Source organism: Podarcis erhardii (genome assembly GCF_964252035.2).
Source record: "Podarcis erhardii genome assembly, chromosome: 10".
In the NCBI taxonomy this organism is placed as follows: domain Eukaryota; kingdom Metazoa; phylum Chordata; class Lepidosauria; order Squamata; family Lacertidae; genus Podarcis; species Podarcis erhardii.
The window spans coordinates 46,805,301-46,821,262 of record NC_138500.1 but is presented as its reverse complement, the minus strand read 5'-3'; the positions used below and the strand labels follow the sequence as shown (position 1 = coordinate 46,821,262).

The 15,962-nt window shown below is 41.5% G+C and overlaps 1 protein-coding gene across 18 annotated transcripts in view; it reads right to left on the bottom strand.

Annotated features, from left to right (window-relative positions):
• Positions 1-15,962, bottom strand: part of GRIP1 (glutamate receptor interacting protein 1) — a 331,256-nt gene that overhangs the window by 7,051 nt on the left and 308,243 nt on the right. For 8 of the 18 annotated variants that reach the window (XM_081877839.1, XM_081877843.1, XM_081877846.1 and 5 more), the window contains 6 exons: positions 14,787-14,856; positions 14,399-14,544; positions 10,864-11,008; positions 9,121-9,260; positions 8,334-8,519; positions 2,341-2,497 (listed from right to left, as the gene is read on the bottom strand). In XM_081877839.1, the coding sequence (XP_081733965.1) occupies positions 2,341-2,497; positions 8,334-8,519; positions 9,121-9,260; positions 10,864-11,008; positions 14,399-14,544; positions 14,787-14,856 (844 nt within the window). Of the gene's footprint in view, positions 1-2,340; positions 2,498-8,333; positions 8,520-9,120; positions 9,261-10,863; positions 11,042-14,389; positions 14,545-14,786; positions 14,857-15,962 lie in introns of all 18 variants that reach the window. The other 10 variants (XM_081877834.1, XM_081877851.1, XM_081877849.1 and 7 more) reach the window with 3 other exon arrangements.

The window sequence follows — 15,962 nt, the reverse complement described above, 5'->3', positions numbered from 1 at the left end:
GGAACAACTGCTGGCAAATCAGGGACAGAGCTTAGGGCCTGCAGATTCCCAGACACATGATTGTTCAGTCCCCCCAATATCTGTAAAATATTTACATTAGAAACGTGCAGTCTCCCCACCCATCACCATTGGGGATCAATCCATATTTGATCACCATTCCTTCAATCCACATTTTAAGATGTGCTAGCCAGAACCTAGGCCCAGATTTGCCCAAGACGTGCATTAGCCAACCACTAGATTAGCACATGGACTTTTCTTGGCATGTGGCTGCTGGGGTAAGTATGCCTCTGCTTTGTATCCAACCTACCACTCGCCAAAGTTGCTGTCAGTCTAACAATATGGCGGCACCCTATGGTTCTCCAAACCAAGCAGAAACTAGATGAATGCTTAGAAATCTCGGGCCATGCAGAGAGACTGGCTGCGTGTGGAGGGAAAAATTAGTATCCATTTCTGGATGCATGTGTGGGAATCATTAACTCAGAAAATAAACTTCTGATTGACTTGGCATCAGCTGGAGGAACAGATGTGTGGGTTTTAGTGCTATTTACCCCAGGTTTTGGATCAGGTTCAGTTGCAACTGAGCATCTTCATTATCAGCAGAGACAAACTAGGGCACCTTCCTTTAGGTTTATCATGGATTTATGAGTCCAAAGTGATAAAAAAACAGTGCAGCAAGTCGTTTCCCACGAGGACACTGGAGATAATGGTTTGGGACAGTGTGTGTGTGTGTTTTGGTGGGGAGGGCAGAGGAATTATTCAAGTCACGCTGTAATCGCTAGTAACACTTTCCATGTGTTCTCTGAGACTATTGATTAGACTGTAGGTCAGCTGGAGAAACTAGCAATAATGCTGCCTGTCTGAGGGTTACAGCAAAACTCTTCTAAGGCCAGCAGTGTCAGGCAATTCTCTGAAGTATGGCAAGTAAACTGGGAACTAGAGCACAGAAGTTCTATTGATTTTTTTAACACAAACTATGTGTGACAGTGACGCGGGTGGTGCTGTGGGTTAAACCACAGAGCCTAGGACTTGCTGATCAAAAGGTCAGCAGTTCGAATCCCCGCAATGGGGTGAGCTCCTGTTGTTCAGTCCCTGCTCCTGCCCACCTAGCAGTTCAAAAGCACGTCAAAGTGCAAGTAGATGTATAGGTACCACTCCAGCGGGAAGGTAAATGGCGAAGCAGCTTAGTCATGCTGGCCACATGACCCGGAAGCTGTACGCTGGCTCCCTCGGCCAATAAAGCGAGATGAGCGCTGCAACCCCAGAGTCAGTCACGACTGGACCTAATGGTCAGGGCTCCCTTTACCTTATGTGTGACAGTGGCAAACCCCATGTTCTTCAAAGTGGGTCTGCACAGGGAATAGGGTGCAATTTATAGGGCCAGTGGGGCGAGTGGGTGAGGAATGCTGAACCCTCTCCCCCCAGTGCTTTTCTCCTAGGTGGACTTACATCTCAGTTAGGCTCTATGCTGGAAGTGAACCTAACTGGGAGCAAAATTCCTGGTGGAGGGTTTGGGGTTCAGCACTCGCACTCATGTGTCCCCTTAGCCCTTTAAGTTGCACCCAACCCACTTGAAAAGTGGGTCTGTTGCCCCATTCATCTATAAAACATGGATCTGTTGCCATCACCTGTGCTTTGGGCAAATTCTTCTCCATGCCTTTTGCTTACTCTGCAAAATAAGGGGTCAAGCCAGTGACTTATTCTGTCTTGGTTAGACACAACGTTTCCTGGCCAGAGCCTCCCCAAGATGGGTGAAGCCTTGACAAGAATTGCATTGTCATTGGTAACATTTCAGAAGGGGAGATCACACCAGATAGTTGGGCTCTAAGGGGCTGCTTCATCCCCTTGTCCCACATGGCTCCCCTTTCTTAAAGGGGCACCGTGGCTACTGGCCATGTGGAAATTGCAACCACAGTACACATAGATAATGAAGAACCAGTCCCTACAAAGATGCGTGTGTACGAAACTACATTTGTGTCAAATGCTGATGTGCGTGGAACAAGATTAGGGAAACGAAAGACTCTTACAACATTCAAAGGATGGGGTGGGTGGGGAAGGACCTATTTTCAGTTTAATTGTTGCATTAACAAGAACCAATGATCTATCCTTTTATGCATAGAATTTCACCGAGTGCACATGTATTGCTTTCAGCATCATAACATTTCATGAATGTCACTAACCTAACCTAATAAATCTCATGCAGCATGAACTGTAAATATCTCAGCAGTGGGAGGATAAACTGGCAACTGGTGTTTTGAGCTCAGGCAAGTGGTGTATGTATTCACAAAGAACATTGCTGCTGCTGCTGCAAAGATAAATTGGAGTAACAGGCGCAAAACATACCTGCTTGCGACGGGTTTATCCCATTCATCATCACTTAGCCCTGTGTTGTGGAAGGGGTTGGTTCGGGGCCTGTTGGGAGGGGATAAACTGCTCCTTTGTTTTGGACTCCTCCATTCAAATGTGTTGAAGTTGTATCCTGAAGCCTGATAATTGGGACCTAAAATATGAACCATATTTGTAAAACCGCGATGCTTTAAACGAAGAAAGTATTTTATAACACTACATTGCACCCCTAATAACACAATGTCTTTTAACTTATTTCATTGTTCTTCCAGCAATTATGTGAGCTAAAGCCATCCTTGTTCCCATTTCATGCATGTGGAACTGAGGCCATGAGAGTTGCTCAGAATTATCTAGGAAACAGACTGATTTGAACCAACATCCAATTCTTCACTGAGTCTCAAAAGTGTAGCTCACCTTGCCTTCTCAATCTGTGATAAAGAAATGACCTGACATAGATGATATCAAAGAACTCGTAGCAGAGTAATTATAACAAAGAAACAAGGCAATATATTCCAGTCAGAGTCTGGGAATGCAGCATGTCACACAACAAACTCTCTGTACGAGCTTAAAAGAAAGTTTCTATAAATATATTTTGGTGGTACTAAACACCAACACCCCTTATTTGCACATGTTATTATTCATTGGAGATGTAAAGCAACCAATGCTGACATATTACATTTTTTTGGTGATGTCCTAAAATACTGATATTTTGGCACTCCATTATAAATGCAATGCAATTGATAACAGGGTGCAGACTTCCATTTGATCCATTAACAGTCTTGTGGACACAGAATAGGTAATATTTCTCTAGGCATTCATGTGAAGGGCAGATAAGGAGCAGCCCCTTCTCTCTAGTTGCTGCTTGCAGTGTTCTGGCTCAATAGCAGCATCCCATTTTGCTGGGCTAGGGAACAGATAAGAGGGAAGCATCTCTACTAAAGTAGCCTTGCACTACCATCACAGGTTCTCACACACAGTAAAAACAAGCAAGCTTCTACACCCAGCTATGGAATGAGTGGTTGGTAGGATGGGGATCCTGAAAAGCAGAGAATACTGCAGAATTGGGAGTATGTAAAAACCATAGATAATATGGGAAAAAATATATAGGCCATATCACTATCATGTTAAGTAAGGCAACCAAAACAAAGGTCATTGTAATGGTTCTAGGGGGTTGCTTGTGCGTAAGTTGGCGCCACACCTGGCTGGGTTACCTGGGTGAACCCTTTCTGTCCGGACAGCCACCCATCCGTGGCTGTCTCAATCGCTGGCAGAATCCGTCAGTGGGCGTTTCTTGAACTTCTTCCAGCAAAGAAGTTCTTTGACGCCCAGTCTCCTCCTACTCTCCCTGCGTGGAAGTCTTCTGCGCAGGGAGGGTGTGGGCAGCGGAGGACCCGTGCTCTCCCCGCTGGTCTCCGGCGAGGAGTCCTGGAGCCTTCCCTCCGATTCCCCCATCTGCCCCCCTCCTCCACTGGTGCTACGCTGATTTCCTTCCCCAGCAGAAGGGCTGCCTCTCTCCCTACTGGGACCCTCTCCGGCATCCCTCTGGAGCCTTCCCTCCGCCTCTGGCTCCGATGGCAGTTCCCTGACAGTCACCTAAACTGTACTTGCACTACAGATTACAGTGGTACCTCGGGTTGCAGATGCTTCAGGTTACAGATGCTTCAGGTTACAGACTCCACTAACCCAGAAATAGTACCTTGGGTTAAGAACTTTGCTTCAGGGTGAGAACAGAAATCGTGCTCCGGCGGCACGGCAGCAGCAGCAGGAGCCCCCAGTAACTAAAGTGGTAGCAGGAGGCCCCATTAGCTTAACTCAGGTTAAGAACAGTTTCAGGTTACGAATGGACCTCTGGAACGAATTAAGTTCTTAACCAGAGGTACCACTGTACTGGGAACATGGTTATCAGGTTATCCTGTTTAGCAAGTATTAAGTTTATCTCCATTAGGAAAAGACACGGACTGAATCTGAACTGGAAAAGTTGGACAGAAACCAGCCAATACTTCAAAAACTGAAATGGAAACAGCAAGGTGAAAAACCAAGGGCATCTTTTTATAATGGCTCTTATAAGCTGTGAGATAAAATAATGAGCTGTCTTGAAAACTATCATCTTCCTATGCTAATGACTTGCCAGTGTAAGCACTTCCATCTTTACACAACTTTGGCCATAGACAAAATACCTGAGAGGATCTGTGCAGGCTGTAGCACATTGTATTCTCAGGGCAGTTTAACTAAAAGCAAAGACTGCAGAACAGAGGATTCCCATTTGTATGTGGTGGAGGGGAACTGCTGTACTAAAGTAACTCATTCAAGCTGTCGGCTTGATGCAATGTTAAATACTTAATGAGAAAAATAGAAGATCAGTATAGAAAGGGTTGTAAAGCCATCTAGTGCAGCACAAGGCAGGAACTATCCATCAACTCGGCTGCTCGCAGATTTGACTATTCCCCACTCATACTTCAACCTCAAACTACACATTTCCCAATTTTTAGGTGAGTCTGTAAGGTAGTGATATGTGGAGGCAATGATACCTCACCCTTTCCCCAAAACTGGTGCACAAGGTGGCTTGCAACACAGCATACAATATAAGCAGCTATATAAAATATAATACAAAGCAGAATACAATCATACCTCCATTATAAAAAAACAGCACTAAATTCTGACCTGTATCAACACCATTAGGTTCCAAAGGACCGGACAAATAAATAAGTTTCCACCTGTCTAAATATATGAAAATGGCTATATACTAGGTTTCCTTAACCTCGGCCCTCCAGATGTTTTTGGCCTACAACTCCCATGATCCCTAGCTAGCAGGACCAGTGGTCAGGGATGATGGGAATTGTAGTCTCAAAACATCTGGAGGGCCAAGGTTGAGGAAGCCTGCTATATATACCAATAGTATCTCAATAAAGGAAGGCTGCAGAAATTCATGGATCTGCACAAACCAAAATGGGGTTCTCTCAAAATCTCTTTACTTTATTGCTAAGGTAGTTGATAATTTCAGATGCAAGATCCAAGATGCATAGCTCCAGTTCAGTGCAATGGAAATTGTCACCACCATGGAAATTGGACCACATTAAACGGTCTGATTTTGAGTGGCCCCCTGTGAAACAATCCTATTGTTTCATAGGGGGCCACTCCAAATCAGACCATTTCACAATGCATGAAGGTAGTTTCTACCAAGTGGTACCGGCTTCAGTCACGTAGCTTATGACATCGTTAATAGTTCACTTACTCCTTTTGGGAGGGGTAAAAGAAGAAGGCCAACACTAACAAAGTCAATCAGACTACATAGGCTGAAATTATGTACATAATTTCCCAACAGATGCAGCTAGTATGATGTTATTTATGGTGACAGAAAAGAGTTGGGGCGATGGGATAGCACTTGCTTAAAGGCCCCAGCAGTTGCCCAAAAGACTGACAGTTTTGGAAATGCCACACTTTTCTAAGATGTGTAGATATTAACACATTTCGTACCTTATGACATGGCATGAGTTCTTTGAAATTAGCTCTTGGGTAGTCATTTTGAGATAAACAAAAACTCTCCTCTCCTCAATCTTTTTTTATCTAATGATTTATCAGGGCAGGTGATATAAAAATACTTAATAGTTGCCCCCTCTACACAACCTTATACTTGAACTACTGAATTGAGTTGAATTTCTATTATCCAGGCTTGTACACTCCCCTCCCCTGACCTGAACCAAAATGTCTACTGCCGCCCATGATGGGTTGCTGACCATTCCTGGAGATTTTACAGAACTATTTTCGTTTAATAAAATATTCACAGCTCAATATTTCATTAGTTTTTCAGACAGATGAACAAATGGGTCTGCAGGGATTATGTGTGATTCATGTGCTGTTTACTGTCGTGCAAACTAAATGATGGCTGCATGCTGAGACTTGCCTTCCTCAGAAGGGATGTGGAATGACAGCAGAACAGTGAGTTCTGGCACACAAATAAAAATAAATCAAATTGTCGCTCTTAAAAATTAAAAATATAGCAACATTTTATATTTGTAGAATTCAAAGGAAAGACTAACTACACAACGTCTAGCAAAAATGAAATTGCTAAATATATTTTTTTTACAACTGGGAATTTTTCCTGACATGAAATCAGATACCCAACATTACATACGATGTTTCGTTCTACTACTGCTGTTAAAGAATAGCTTTAGTTGCTTGTTCTGAGCTTCAAAGTATTCGTATTTGACTTTCAAGCTCTTTTGCCCCTGCCCTGTTTTAACAATGTTTAAGGAGGAAACTTGAGCATTTTTCTTTCTTGCTAGGATAAAATGGATTCCAAAGGAACTTTGCAAAAGAGAAAATGACAGTTGCTTCCAGTGTCAAGCTGCGCAATAAATGCAAGATCATTACTGAAAGTGCCCAACATTAGTTCACCCATATGCCAATAACAAAGAAAGAATTATTGCATTTCCTATTACAGAAGATAAACATTGCACAGCAGCTGATTTGGTCATCCACTCCACTAGAAGTCTATATAGACTAACATGATTCCCATAGTGACAAATCAGATCTTTCCAGACGTAAAGCATGAAGCAAACAATCCATCCCACTATCTAACCCAGCAATTTCTCCATCTCCTGAAGAGCTACAATGATTCCATTGAGCTATTGTGGCCAATGGCCACAGATAGACCTATCTTCCACAAATACCCCTTTAAAGCGATGTAAGGTAATGACCAATGCAACATCTTGTGGCAATACATTCTGTAAACTATTTAATATGGAATATGTTGCTTTTACTACTGCTAGTTGACCTTCTCACTGAGTAATCCACCATAACCTCAGTATCCTTTTCCTAGATGGTCACAACTAGTTGAGCATGAATGTGAAGTTAGGAGTGTGTGTCCTTTTGCCCTGATGTGCATCATTCTGCGCTTATATATACTGAAACTTATTTGCTGCTGTGTTGGAGAGATCTGTTTGGAACTCTTCACAGCCTGCCATGCATGTGTCTCAAAACACATGGAGAAGCAGAAGGGGGCTTAATGCAGACACAGCGACAGCAATTCTCATGAGCTTGGTGGCTCAGATGTCTTGGTGTGCAGGTATGTTTCTATGATCTTCATATGATCATGTGGCCAAGAACAAGTTGCATCTTCTTGTGCAGCAGAGAGTTACTGGGTGAGTGGGTCCAAAAATACTTCTGAAGGAATGTGCAAAATGTGTAAGGGAAGGAGAATATTTATCTTTGAAACAATGACTTCTCTAGGTGGCATTTGAATGTCATTGTGCTCTGTTTGATATTCCAATGTAAAATACGACTTTTTTAGAAGTCCTCATTTTTCCAACCCAGGATGTTTATAAAAACCTGCACTTCCAGGGCTCCAAGTTTTACCCTGAGATTTAAATGACAGTGCTTAAAATAAAGGTGAAATACTAAAAAACAAGCACGGATCTTTGAAGAGGTAAAAGAAAATCCATTCTGGCTCTTCCTCCCCTCCCTTCAAAACCTTTCCTAAAACCAGTTATTATTCTGAAAGCCCTCTGACATCTTAATGTCAAGGGATGAAGGAGAAACAAAAGGGCAACAAATCACTGAATAATCTCTTTATGCTCCCCCTTTGGCAGTTTACAATAAATCTTTACCATAGCCAGCTTAAAAATCACAATGAATGCACCTCAGATGTTCAAATTAATGAACACCTTCAATGTGTTCTGCATCTTTTATTAATCTAAGCTTGAAGGATAAACCCATTTAGCTGTGGATGAACTATGGACTGGCTATTCAGACATCAGTAAAACTAGCAGAAGGCTGTTAGTATATTGATATATGCTTTATAACCTGTCACAGTGTCGTGAAAGAGTGAGACCAAGGTTAGCTGAATGCAAGAGGCAGCCGAGTGTGCTAAAGGGCGCTGTCTTAATGAGACAGAGGCAGCACAGTTGAGACACAGCAAAGTTGGCTTGGAAGGTTTTCCCCATGGAGTGGTTTCCCATGTTACGTGTGCTGGTTGATGTGCACAAACCCACCTTGACTTCCATAGCTGTTATCCATTCCAGAGCCATCCCATGATTCCACAGCACTATCTACGCTTGGGACGGTAGTGGAGTATATTTCTGACAGTTTGCCTGGTTTCTGTGTGGTGGCTGTTTCATCTTCCGCGTCACTCAATTCATTTAGGTGACCAGAGGGCGGAAACTTCTTGGGACTTGATGCTGGTAGGAATTAAATGGTAGGAAAAAAGATTAAAACTTGGTTGGAAAATCAGATAGATATGCAGCTTCATTTGCATGGAGGGATGTTATGCAAGCAAGAAAACTAAGACAAACAAACTGCATGAGCTGGGGGGGTATTTTTGGGTTCTCCCCCCTCATAATGGCTTAAAAAACCTTTTGTTGTAATTTCATGATTTCCAGTTTGTTTACATCCTTCATAAACTTGGGCTTGACTCTGATCTGTACCTCTGCTTTTTGTTCAATGTTCATTTCTGTGTAGGGTTTGTTACTTAATACTTTTCTTTTTTTCTTTGAATGACCCACAGGAGTCCAAATGAGTAGTTTATTACTTCCCAAATTTTGACTGTAACACTACTGTTGTAAAGAGATAATTGACTCTCTTTTTGTTTGACTCCATTACTGCACTGGTGACTGCAAATATCCTGTAGACCTTGAAGTGCTTCTGTTCAACCATTCTTGTACCTGTGCATTTGTTTCTGCATTCCTACATTTCCAATGACCCAAATACCATTTTAATGAACGTATGCATTGTTGCTGGTTGTAGAAAGGGCCCCTGTGTAATACCTGACACAACACTCACCATCTGTCTGCTTTTTGATTTTCAAGGTGACTGTTTCTCCTGCCATTTGTAACAAATGTATGGCTTCGCTCAAAGGTTTTCCTTTCAGGCTGCTGCTATTTATTGCTAAGATTCGGTCTCCGATATGAATTGCACCTGTCCTGAAACATGAGTTAAATAAAACATGAAAAGTTCAGTAAAAAGGAAACTGAGCCAAACATTTAACATATACGAGATAAGCAAAAGTGTCTGCAGTTTTTCCTCGGGTTTCACATTTAATTTAAAGTGTGTAAGATGAATGGAGCTACTTAGTCATTCTTGCTGCTAAGGCTATTTGGATCACCAGGCCATCTTTGTTTTCAGAGCTGGTAGGAGAACCAATTGACATCCAAGAAAAAACAACAACCCATCATTTCCTTCAACTTGACAACACCATGGATTAAAGCTGCACATTCAGAAGGCTTACTGAAACTCCTTTCTTACTACCTGCAAATACTGATGTTTTCCATTTAACAGGCAAAAGGCAATGATAGCACAAACCATCACAATATTTTCACATGATCAGTTGAAGTAAATTAAGGGGGATATCTTGATAGATGGATTAAATGGGCCACAACTGTAGTTAGGGAGCATATTAGGATGGACAACTTGGTTAGAACCTATCTGTTGACATGCCTGGACAATGATCATGACACAACTCAGTTCACTCTGAAACTGATCCTGAAAAACTACTTATTCACCTTCAGGTGAGTTCTCCACTGAAGCTACCTGTAACTCCCATCTTTTTACCAAGGCTCTTCCAAAACCATTTTGCAGTCCTATTGCCAGGTGGCTAAATTGGGGGGGGGGGTATTTTATCAATCACCGGAAGCACATGATTTTCAGGAGCGAATTAACCAGAGATTCTTGTAGCTGCAGAACTAGGACATGTAACACATGCAGTCTTTGATCCTCTGCATCCAGACACCACAGTTTTCTGACAGGGCAAGCCTAGATGATTTCAGGAAGCAGGACCACCCTTCTCACTCTTTTTTTACACACCCACACACCCACACACCAGAACTGCTCAATAGATTGCTCTGCATTTTGACCACCTTGTTTCAACACAGGTTCCAAAATCCTTCCCCCTTCTCATTTCAGTCTCTGACAACTGCACCCACATCCAAGAGATTGATATTCACCTTTAGAACTCTACTGGCTTCAAAATAAATGGGGTTACAAATGTTTCTCCCAATGACTGCCCTCAGAAAAAGTGCTATATTGGGTTTAGGAATTGCTAAGAAAATTTCAAGATCCTATCCAGCCACAGCAATGCTTATTAGTACATGGGGTTTTAAAAGAAAATAAAGAAGGAATGAGGAAGATGTAATGGTTAGCACATTGTATATATGTCACATATAGTAAATATAGCTAGACAGGCAAAAACATGTAGCACTGTATATACAAACACCCACCTTATAAGAAGAATGCAACACCTTTTTTCTTTAAGTTATTAATATCATCACAAGGTAAGCATGCCTGAAGCTTTCTTTAGGTGATTTATGGTGACAATAACTATTGCAAAACTATGTTCTAGATTTAACAACAGCCTCATATCATAACACCAGCAAAAAAGACTGAACATCATTAAGTATTTCATTTGCTATGAATTGTGGAGAACAGACAGATTTCTAAGGAAGAATGATTGCATATGACTGAATGAATTGTCACACATGAATGAACACAGTAAATAGCAGAACTATGAATATCTTTATTTCAATTTACCTTTCAGCTAGTCCACCTTTAGTAAGACTTGAAATGATAATAGGATCAAAGGGCTCTTCAGTACCAGAAATAGTGATCCCAAGAGGTCCTCCGTAGCGCTTGAGCTCGACAGTATAAATAATTGCTCCTGAGCTCTCTTGTTCATCTGCAATACATGCCAAGAGGATGCAATTGGTCTCTTATGAAAGAAGGAATGAAAAGAATAATACATTCAGACAAATGATCAGAAATCACAGTGTGCATCCTAAAAGCTTCATGCGTCAAATACATATCTTAGCCACTTCAATTCTGAAGCCTACACTTGACTTCACAGGCAACAACATCAAATGTCCTTCCCATCCACTGAAGCAAAACCAGGATTTAAAACCTGGCACCAGACCCAAGTGAACTTTTATCTTCATGCATTCCCCTACAACAGAGACAACCGCAAGGCAAAAAATATGGTAACATTTATCCTCCAGGTTATCCCCCCCCCCAAGTTCATAAAACAGGTTTTGGTTACCAAGGGGAGAAATCAAGTCTCTGGCAAATACTTTTCTGTGTGAAAATAGTAACAGTCACTTGAACACTTGAAAGTGGGCATTTTTGCTTATCTACTTTTTTTAAATTGCTGCTGGGCAGCCATCTGTATGTGCAAAAGAAATGAACATTGCTTATTTGGATTGCTGCGTGGACATCACTTTGATAGTCTGTTTTGTATTGCTTGAAAATGTAACCTTTTGCTTGTCTATGTGTTTGGGGATTATGGGGTTAACATTCGCTAGCTGACCTACCCTGGGGCTCAAATGGGAAGGGCTAAATCATTGAGGATGTGAAGGTCAGCACTTAGGTTGCCTAAAGCCTGTGATCTGGCGGGTGGCGCTTGGTATTAAAATTCCCTGCCCTTCCTGGAGCGTGTGAACTGGAGAGTGCATGGGCAGAAGAAGCTGGATATGGTCAACTTTTCATTTTCACAGCAAGAAGGCAGACACACAGGTCTGATCTGGAGGGAGCTTATGAATGAATAAAGCCTAGTGTAGGTTAGGGACTGTGTACAGATAGGGGGATCATTTATCTCCTGTTTCGTTTGTTCCTTTGCGCAAGTGGTGGGCTCAGCTGCTTTTTCCGTAACATTTTCATGTAAAAACGCTTTACTAAAACCTAACGATTCTATCATTTTAGTAGACATTTATATATGTGTCATTGAAAACTGTTGTGGTCCCTGATTATTCTTGTCACTCCCAATACCTAAAAGCCACAAAGGCTTCAGGGAGACTCAGCGAAGTAGATAGGCTGATTAGTAAAGAGGTGGCGCTGTGGGTTAAACCACAGAGCCTAGGACTTGCCGATCAGAAGGTCAGCAGTTCAAATCCCCGCGGCGGGGTGAGCTCCCGTTGCTCGGTCCCTGCTCCTGCCAACCTAGCAGTTCGAAATCACGTCAAAGTGCAAGTAGATAAATAGGTACCACTCAGGTGGGAAGGTAAACGGGGTTTCCATGCGCTGCTCTGGTTTGCCAGAAGCGGCTTAGTCATGCTGGCCACATGACCCGAAGGCTGTACACCGGCTCCCTTGGCCAATAAAGCGAGATGAGCGCCGCAACCCCAGAGTCGGCCACGACTGGACCTAATGGTCAGGGGTCCCTTTACCTAATATGTGACTACAGTAGGAATTTATTGTTTTCTCTACACAAGATTTCCAGCCTGGCTATGTGTGTCCCAAAGTTACATCACCGTTACTGGGGAAACCCTTCTCTCTCATCTACTTCCCAAGAAGCCAAGACTTCTGGTTCCAGTCTCTCTTTCCCCCTTGGTTATTATATGTGTCTTTCAAACTAAGCCTGCTTCCCCCAACATGTGCCTCTAGGTTGGAGGACTGCCTTCTTGCCTTGGCACCCCCCCCATCCCTTTCCATAGGGGCATGCTGCTTGTTTCTGGGTGCTGGAATGCCGGACCCTAGGACAGTGTTTCCCAACCTTGTGCCTCCAGCTGTTTTTGGACTACAATTCCCATCATCCCTTGCCACTGGTCATGCTAGTCAGGGATGATGGGAGTTGTAGTTCAAAAACAGCTGGAGGCACAAGGTTGGGAAACACTGCCCTAGGAGACGGCACTGCAGAGCAGCAATGGTGGGTGGGTGCATAATCACCCACACACCCCTAATTGCTTACATTATGTTTCTTTTGATTTCATGCAACAGCTTAAAAAATAATAATTTATGACAACAGTTTATGAACTAGCAACTTAATGAAGTATTGTTCTTAACACAAACTGTACAGAAATATTAGTTTTATGACGACTGTAATCTGTCTTTGTACCGCGATTTAAATGGGATAATTTACTAAGCACACATAATAGATGAATTGCATCTAGCAGACCTTAATTGGTAGTCATGTAGTTACACAGAATTCGCCCTGTATTATAAAATAAATGTTTTTAATCTATGCAAAGTATTAATTTAGCCATGGAATGAAGAAGCTGGCAATTATTAACTGCTTTAATTCACACTAAAATGTACATATCAGGCCTTGTAACTATCAGAAGGCCCTGTACGCCGTTTCTGAGCAAGCATAGATTGGGATGGATCATAATAGTTATTGGACTGGAAATGAGCAGATACTAAAGGTCAGGGAATCAGGTGACATGGGCTGTAATTCAGGCTGACTTTGGGTGGTGATGAATTTGCCTTTTAGATAGAAAACCTGATGATAATATGTCAAGTGTTAAATAGCTTCACTTGTTTTTTGCTTATGACTCTGCTACCTGGGAGCACTAGGATCATCTTAATTAGTATTTATTAATTTATTATTATTGTTGTTTTGTTATTGTTGTTGTTGTTATTATTATTATTATTAATATTAATATTAATATACTGCCCTATACATAGGGGGTCTCAGAAGGAAAATACTGATAGGAGTAAAGAATAATTGTGGAAAGGGAACCATCTGTTTCCCCAACAAAACTTAAGGCTAAAGAATGCCAAAAGAGATGCTCTTTTCTCTTCCTGTGACTGAGAATCTAATAATTTTTATGTTGCCCAAAAGAGTGAGTAAACAAGAGAACAAAATTTGCTCTGAATGTACATTTGTATGATGATTAAGCGTGTCTAATATTATTGTGGAGGAGGGTATGGACTAGAGTATTAACTTAGTTATGGGGAGGTAGGATTTCATGCTTTGCCAGGAATCCCAAAGAAACAGGCTACTAGGAGTACACTCCTGGGCCAAAATCATGTCTGAAATTCTGGGAGGTGGGTGGGGTGACATTTCTGCTTTAAATACAGAAGTGGCACTGAAACAAGCATGAATGACTCTCTGCGGTGAGGGGCTGTGCCATAGTCCTATCATGGGCCAATGACGAATATTCTAATGTTGCATGAATCTTGGAAGTAAGTCATGGAATACAAAAATATCTGTATTGCAATATAGATAGCGCCTTTTCTCTGTATATTTAAAAATAGTATTAAAGAACATCCATTGATTATACAACAGAGATTGCATCTAACACAAATGGTTATAAATGCACATAAATAGGTTTTTAAGCCAGCTCACTGTGAATACCAGAGTTATCTTCATCTTTGCGAATCTTGAGCTTTACGAGGTCCTCGCAATGCTGCAGGATTTGAACTGCATCTTCCATGGAACAGTTGTCTAGTCGAATATTATCTATGGCGAGCAATTTATCACCTAGTTCTAATGTTCCAGTTCTGTTAACAAATGGGACACATTACAAAACTGATGACTTGCACATGCAGTCTAGACATCTATTCATGCAAATGATTTTATTTTTTAAATGATTTTTTTTTAAAAAAAAAAGCAGTGGAGATTAAAAAACAACATTACTCCAGTGGAAGGATTTGCTTAATTTAGAAATATGGATCATTTAAAAACTTAGGGAGTGTGAGAGTAACCAACATAACTTTTTTTTTGCTGACTTGAAAGCACTCACCTGTGTGCAACACTTCCCTTCTTAATATCAGAAATAACAAGAGGGTCCCCTGGTTTTCGACTAGATGGAGCTGAAAAATGTAACACACACACATATATGCATTTAAATTTAAAATAATTCTCAAAACTACATGTAGCATATGCTAATTAATGTTAATGCTTTTATGTACAATATTTATTATACATGGGTGTTTCCATGCTAGCAAATACTCCTAGTAATGCACATTTGTGAGGTGCAGTTACAGTGGTGCCCCGCAAGACGAATGCCTCGCTAGACAAAAAACGCGCAAGACGAAAGGGTTTTTCGTTTCTTGAGTTGCTTCGCAAGACGAATTTCCCTATGGGCTTGCTTCGCAAGACGAAAACGTCTTGCGGGTTTGCTTCCTTTTTCTTAAAGCCGTTAATACCCGGGGAATCCGCACTCCGCAAGACGAAAAAATCGCAAGACGAATTAATTTTGTCTTGCGAGGCACCACTGTATATGTTAAGCCTTTCGTCCTAAAATATAACTGGTGTGCCTTTTAAATATTGGTGTGGCACAGCTCTCATAGAAACAAAGTTTCATTCAAAACAGAATACTGAGCAATCTTTATTAACTCAGACCCCTCAATTTCTTAAACATGTATACAATTTGCTTCACTGATCACATCAGAGGTTACCATAAAAGCTTCATAATTCAGATGAACCTTGGAATTTAATTTTATTATATTAATGGGAGAGAGAAAAGAATATTGCAACAGACCCACATTTCTGGGGTCTCCTTGCCACCTGGGGTTCAGCAGGCCCAGTAATTATAGGTCTTTCAGAAAGCTCTGAAGATGCATCTGTTTTCCTGGCTCTTCCCTTGAAGGATGCTTGTTATATTGCTGGTTTCATCTTGTTTTGGGGTTTTAACATATTTGGGCTGATTGTTCTCGTATTGTTTAGTACTGGTTTGATTTATTAAATATGCTTTGCTGCATCATATCTTATGCATAAGCCACCTTGAGAGGGCTTTTGCCCTAAAGGGCTTTTGCCCTAAACATGGCCTAAAGTATTTTAAATAAACAAATAAAATAAAATTATTTTTTCAGGCATCATGCTCTGCCAACAGCACAGTAGGGAGGGCATGCAAATGATGTACTCTGTGCCCACATTGAAATAGACCTATGCTGCAATTGTGCTACAATTCATACTG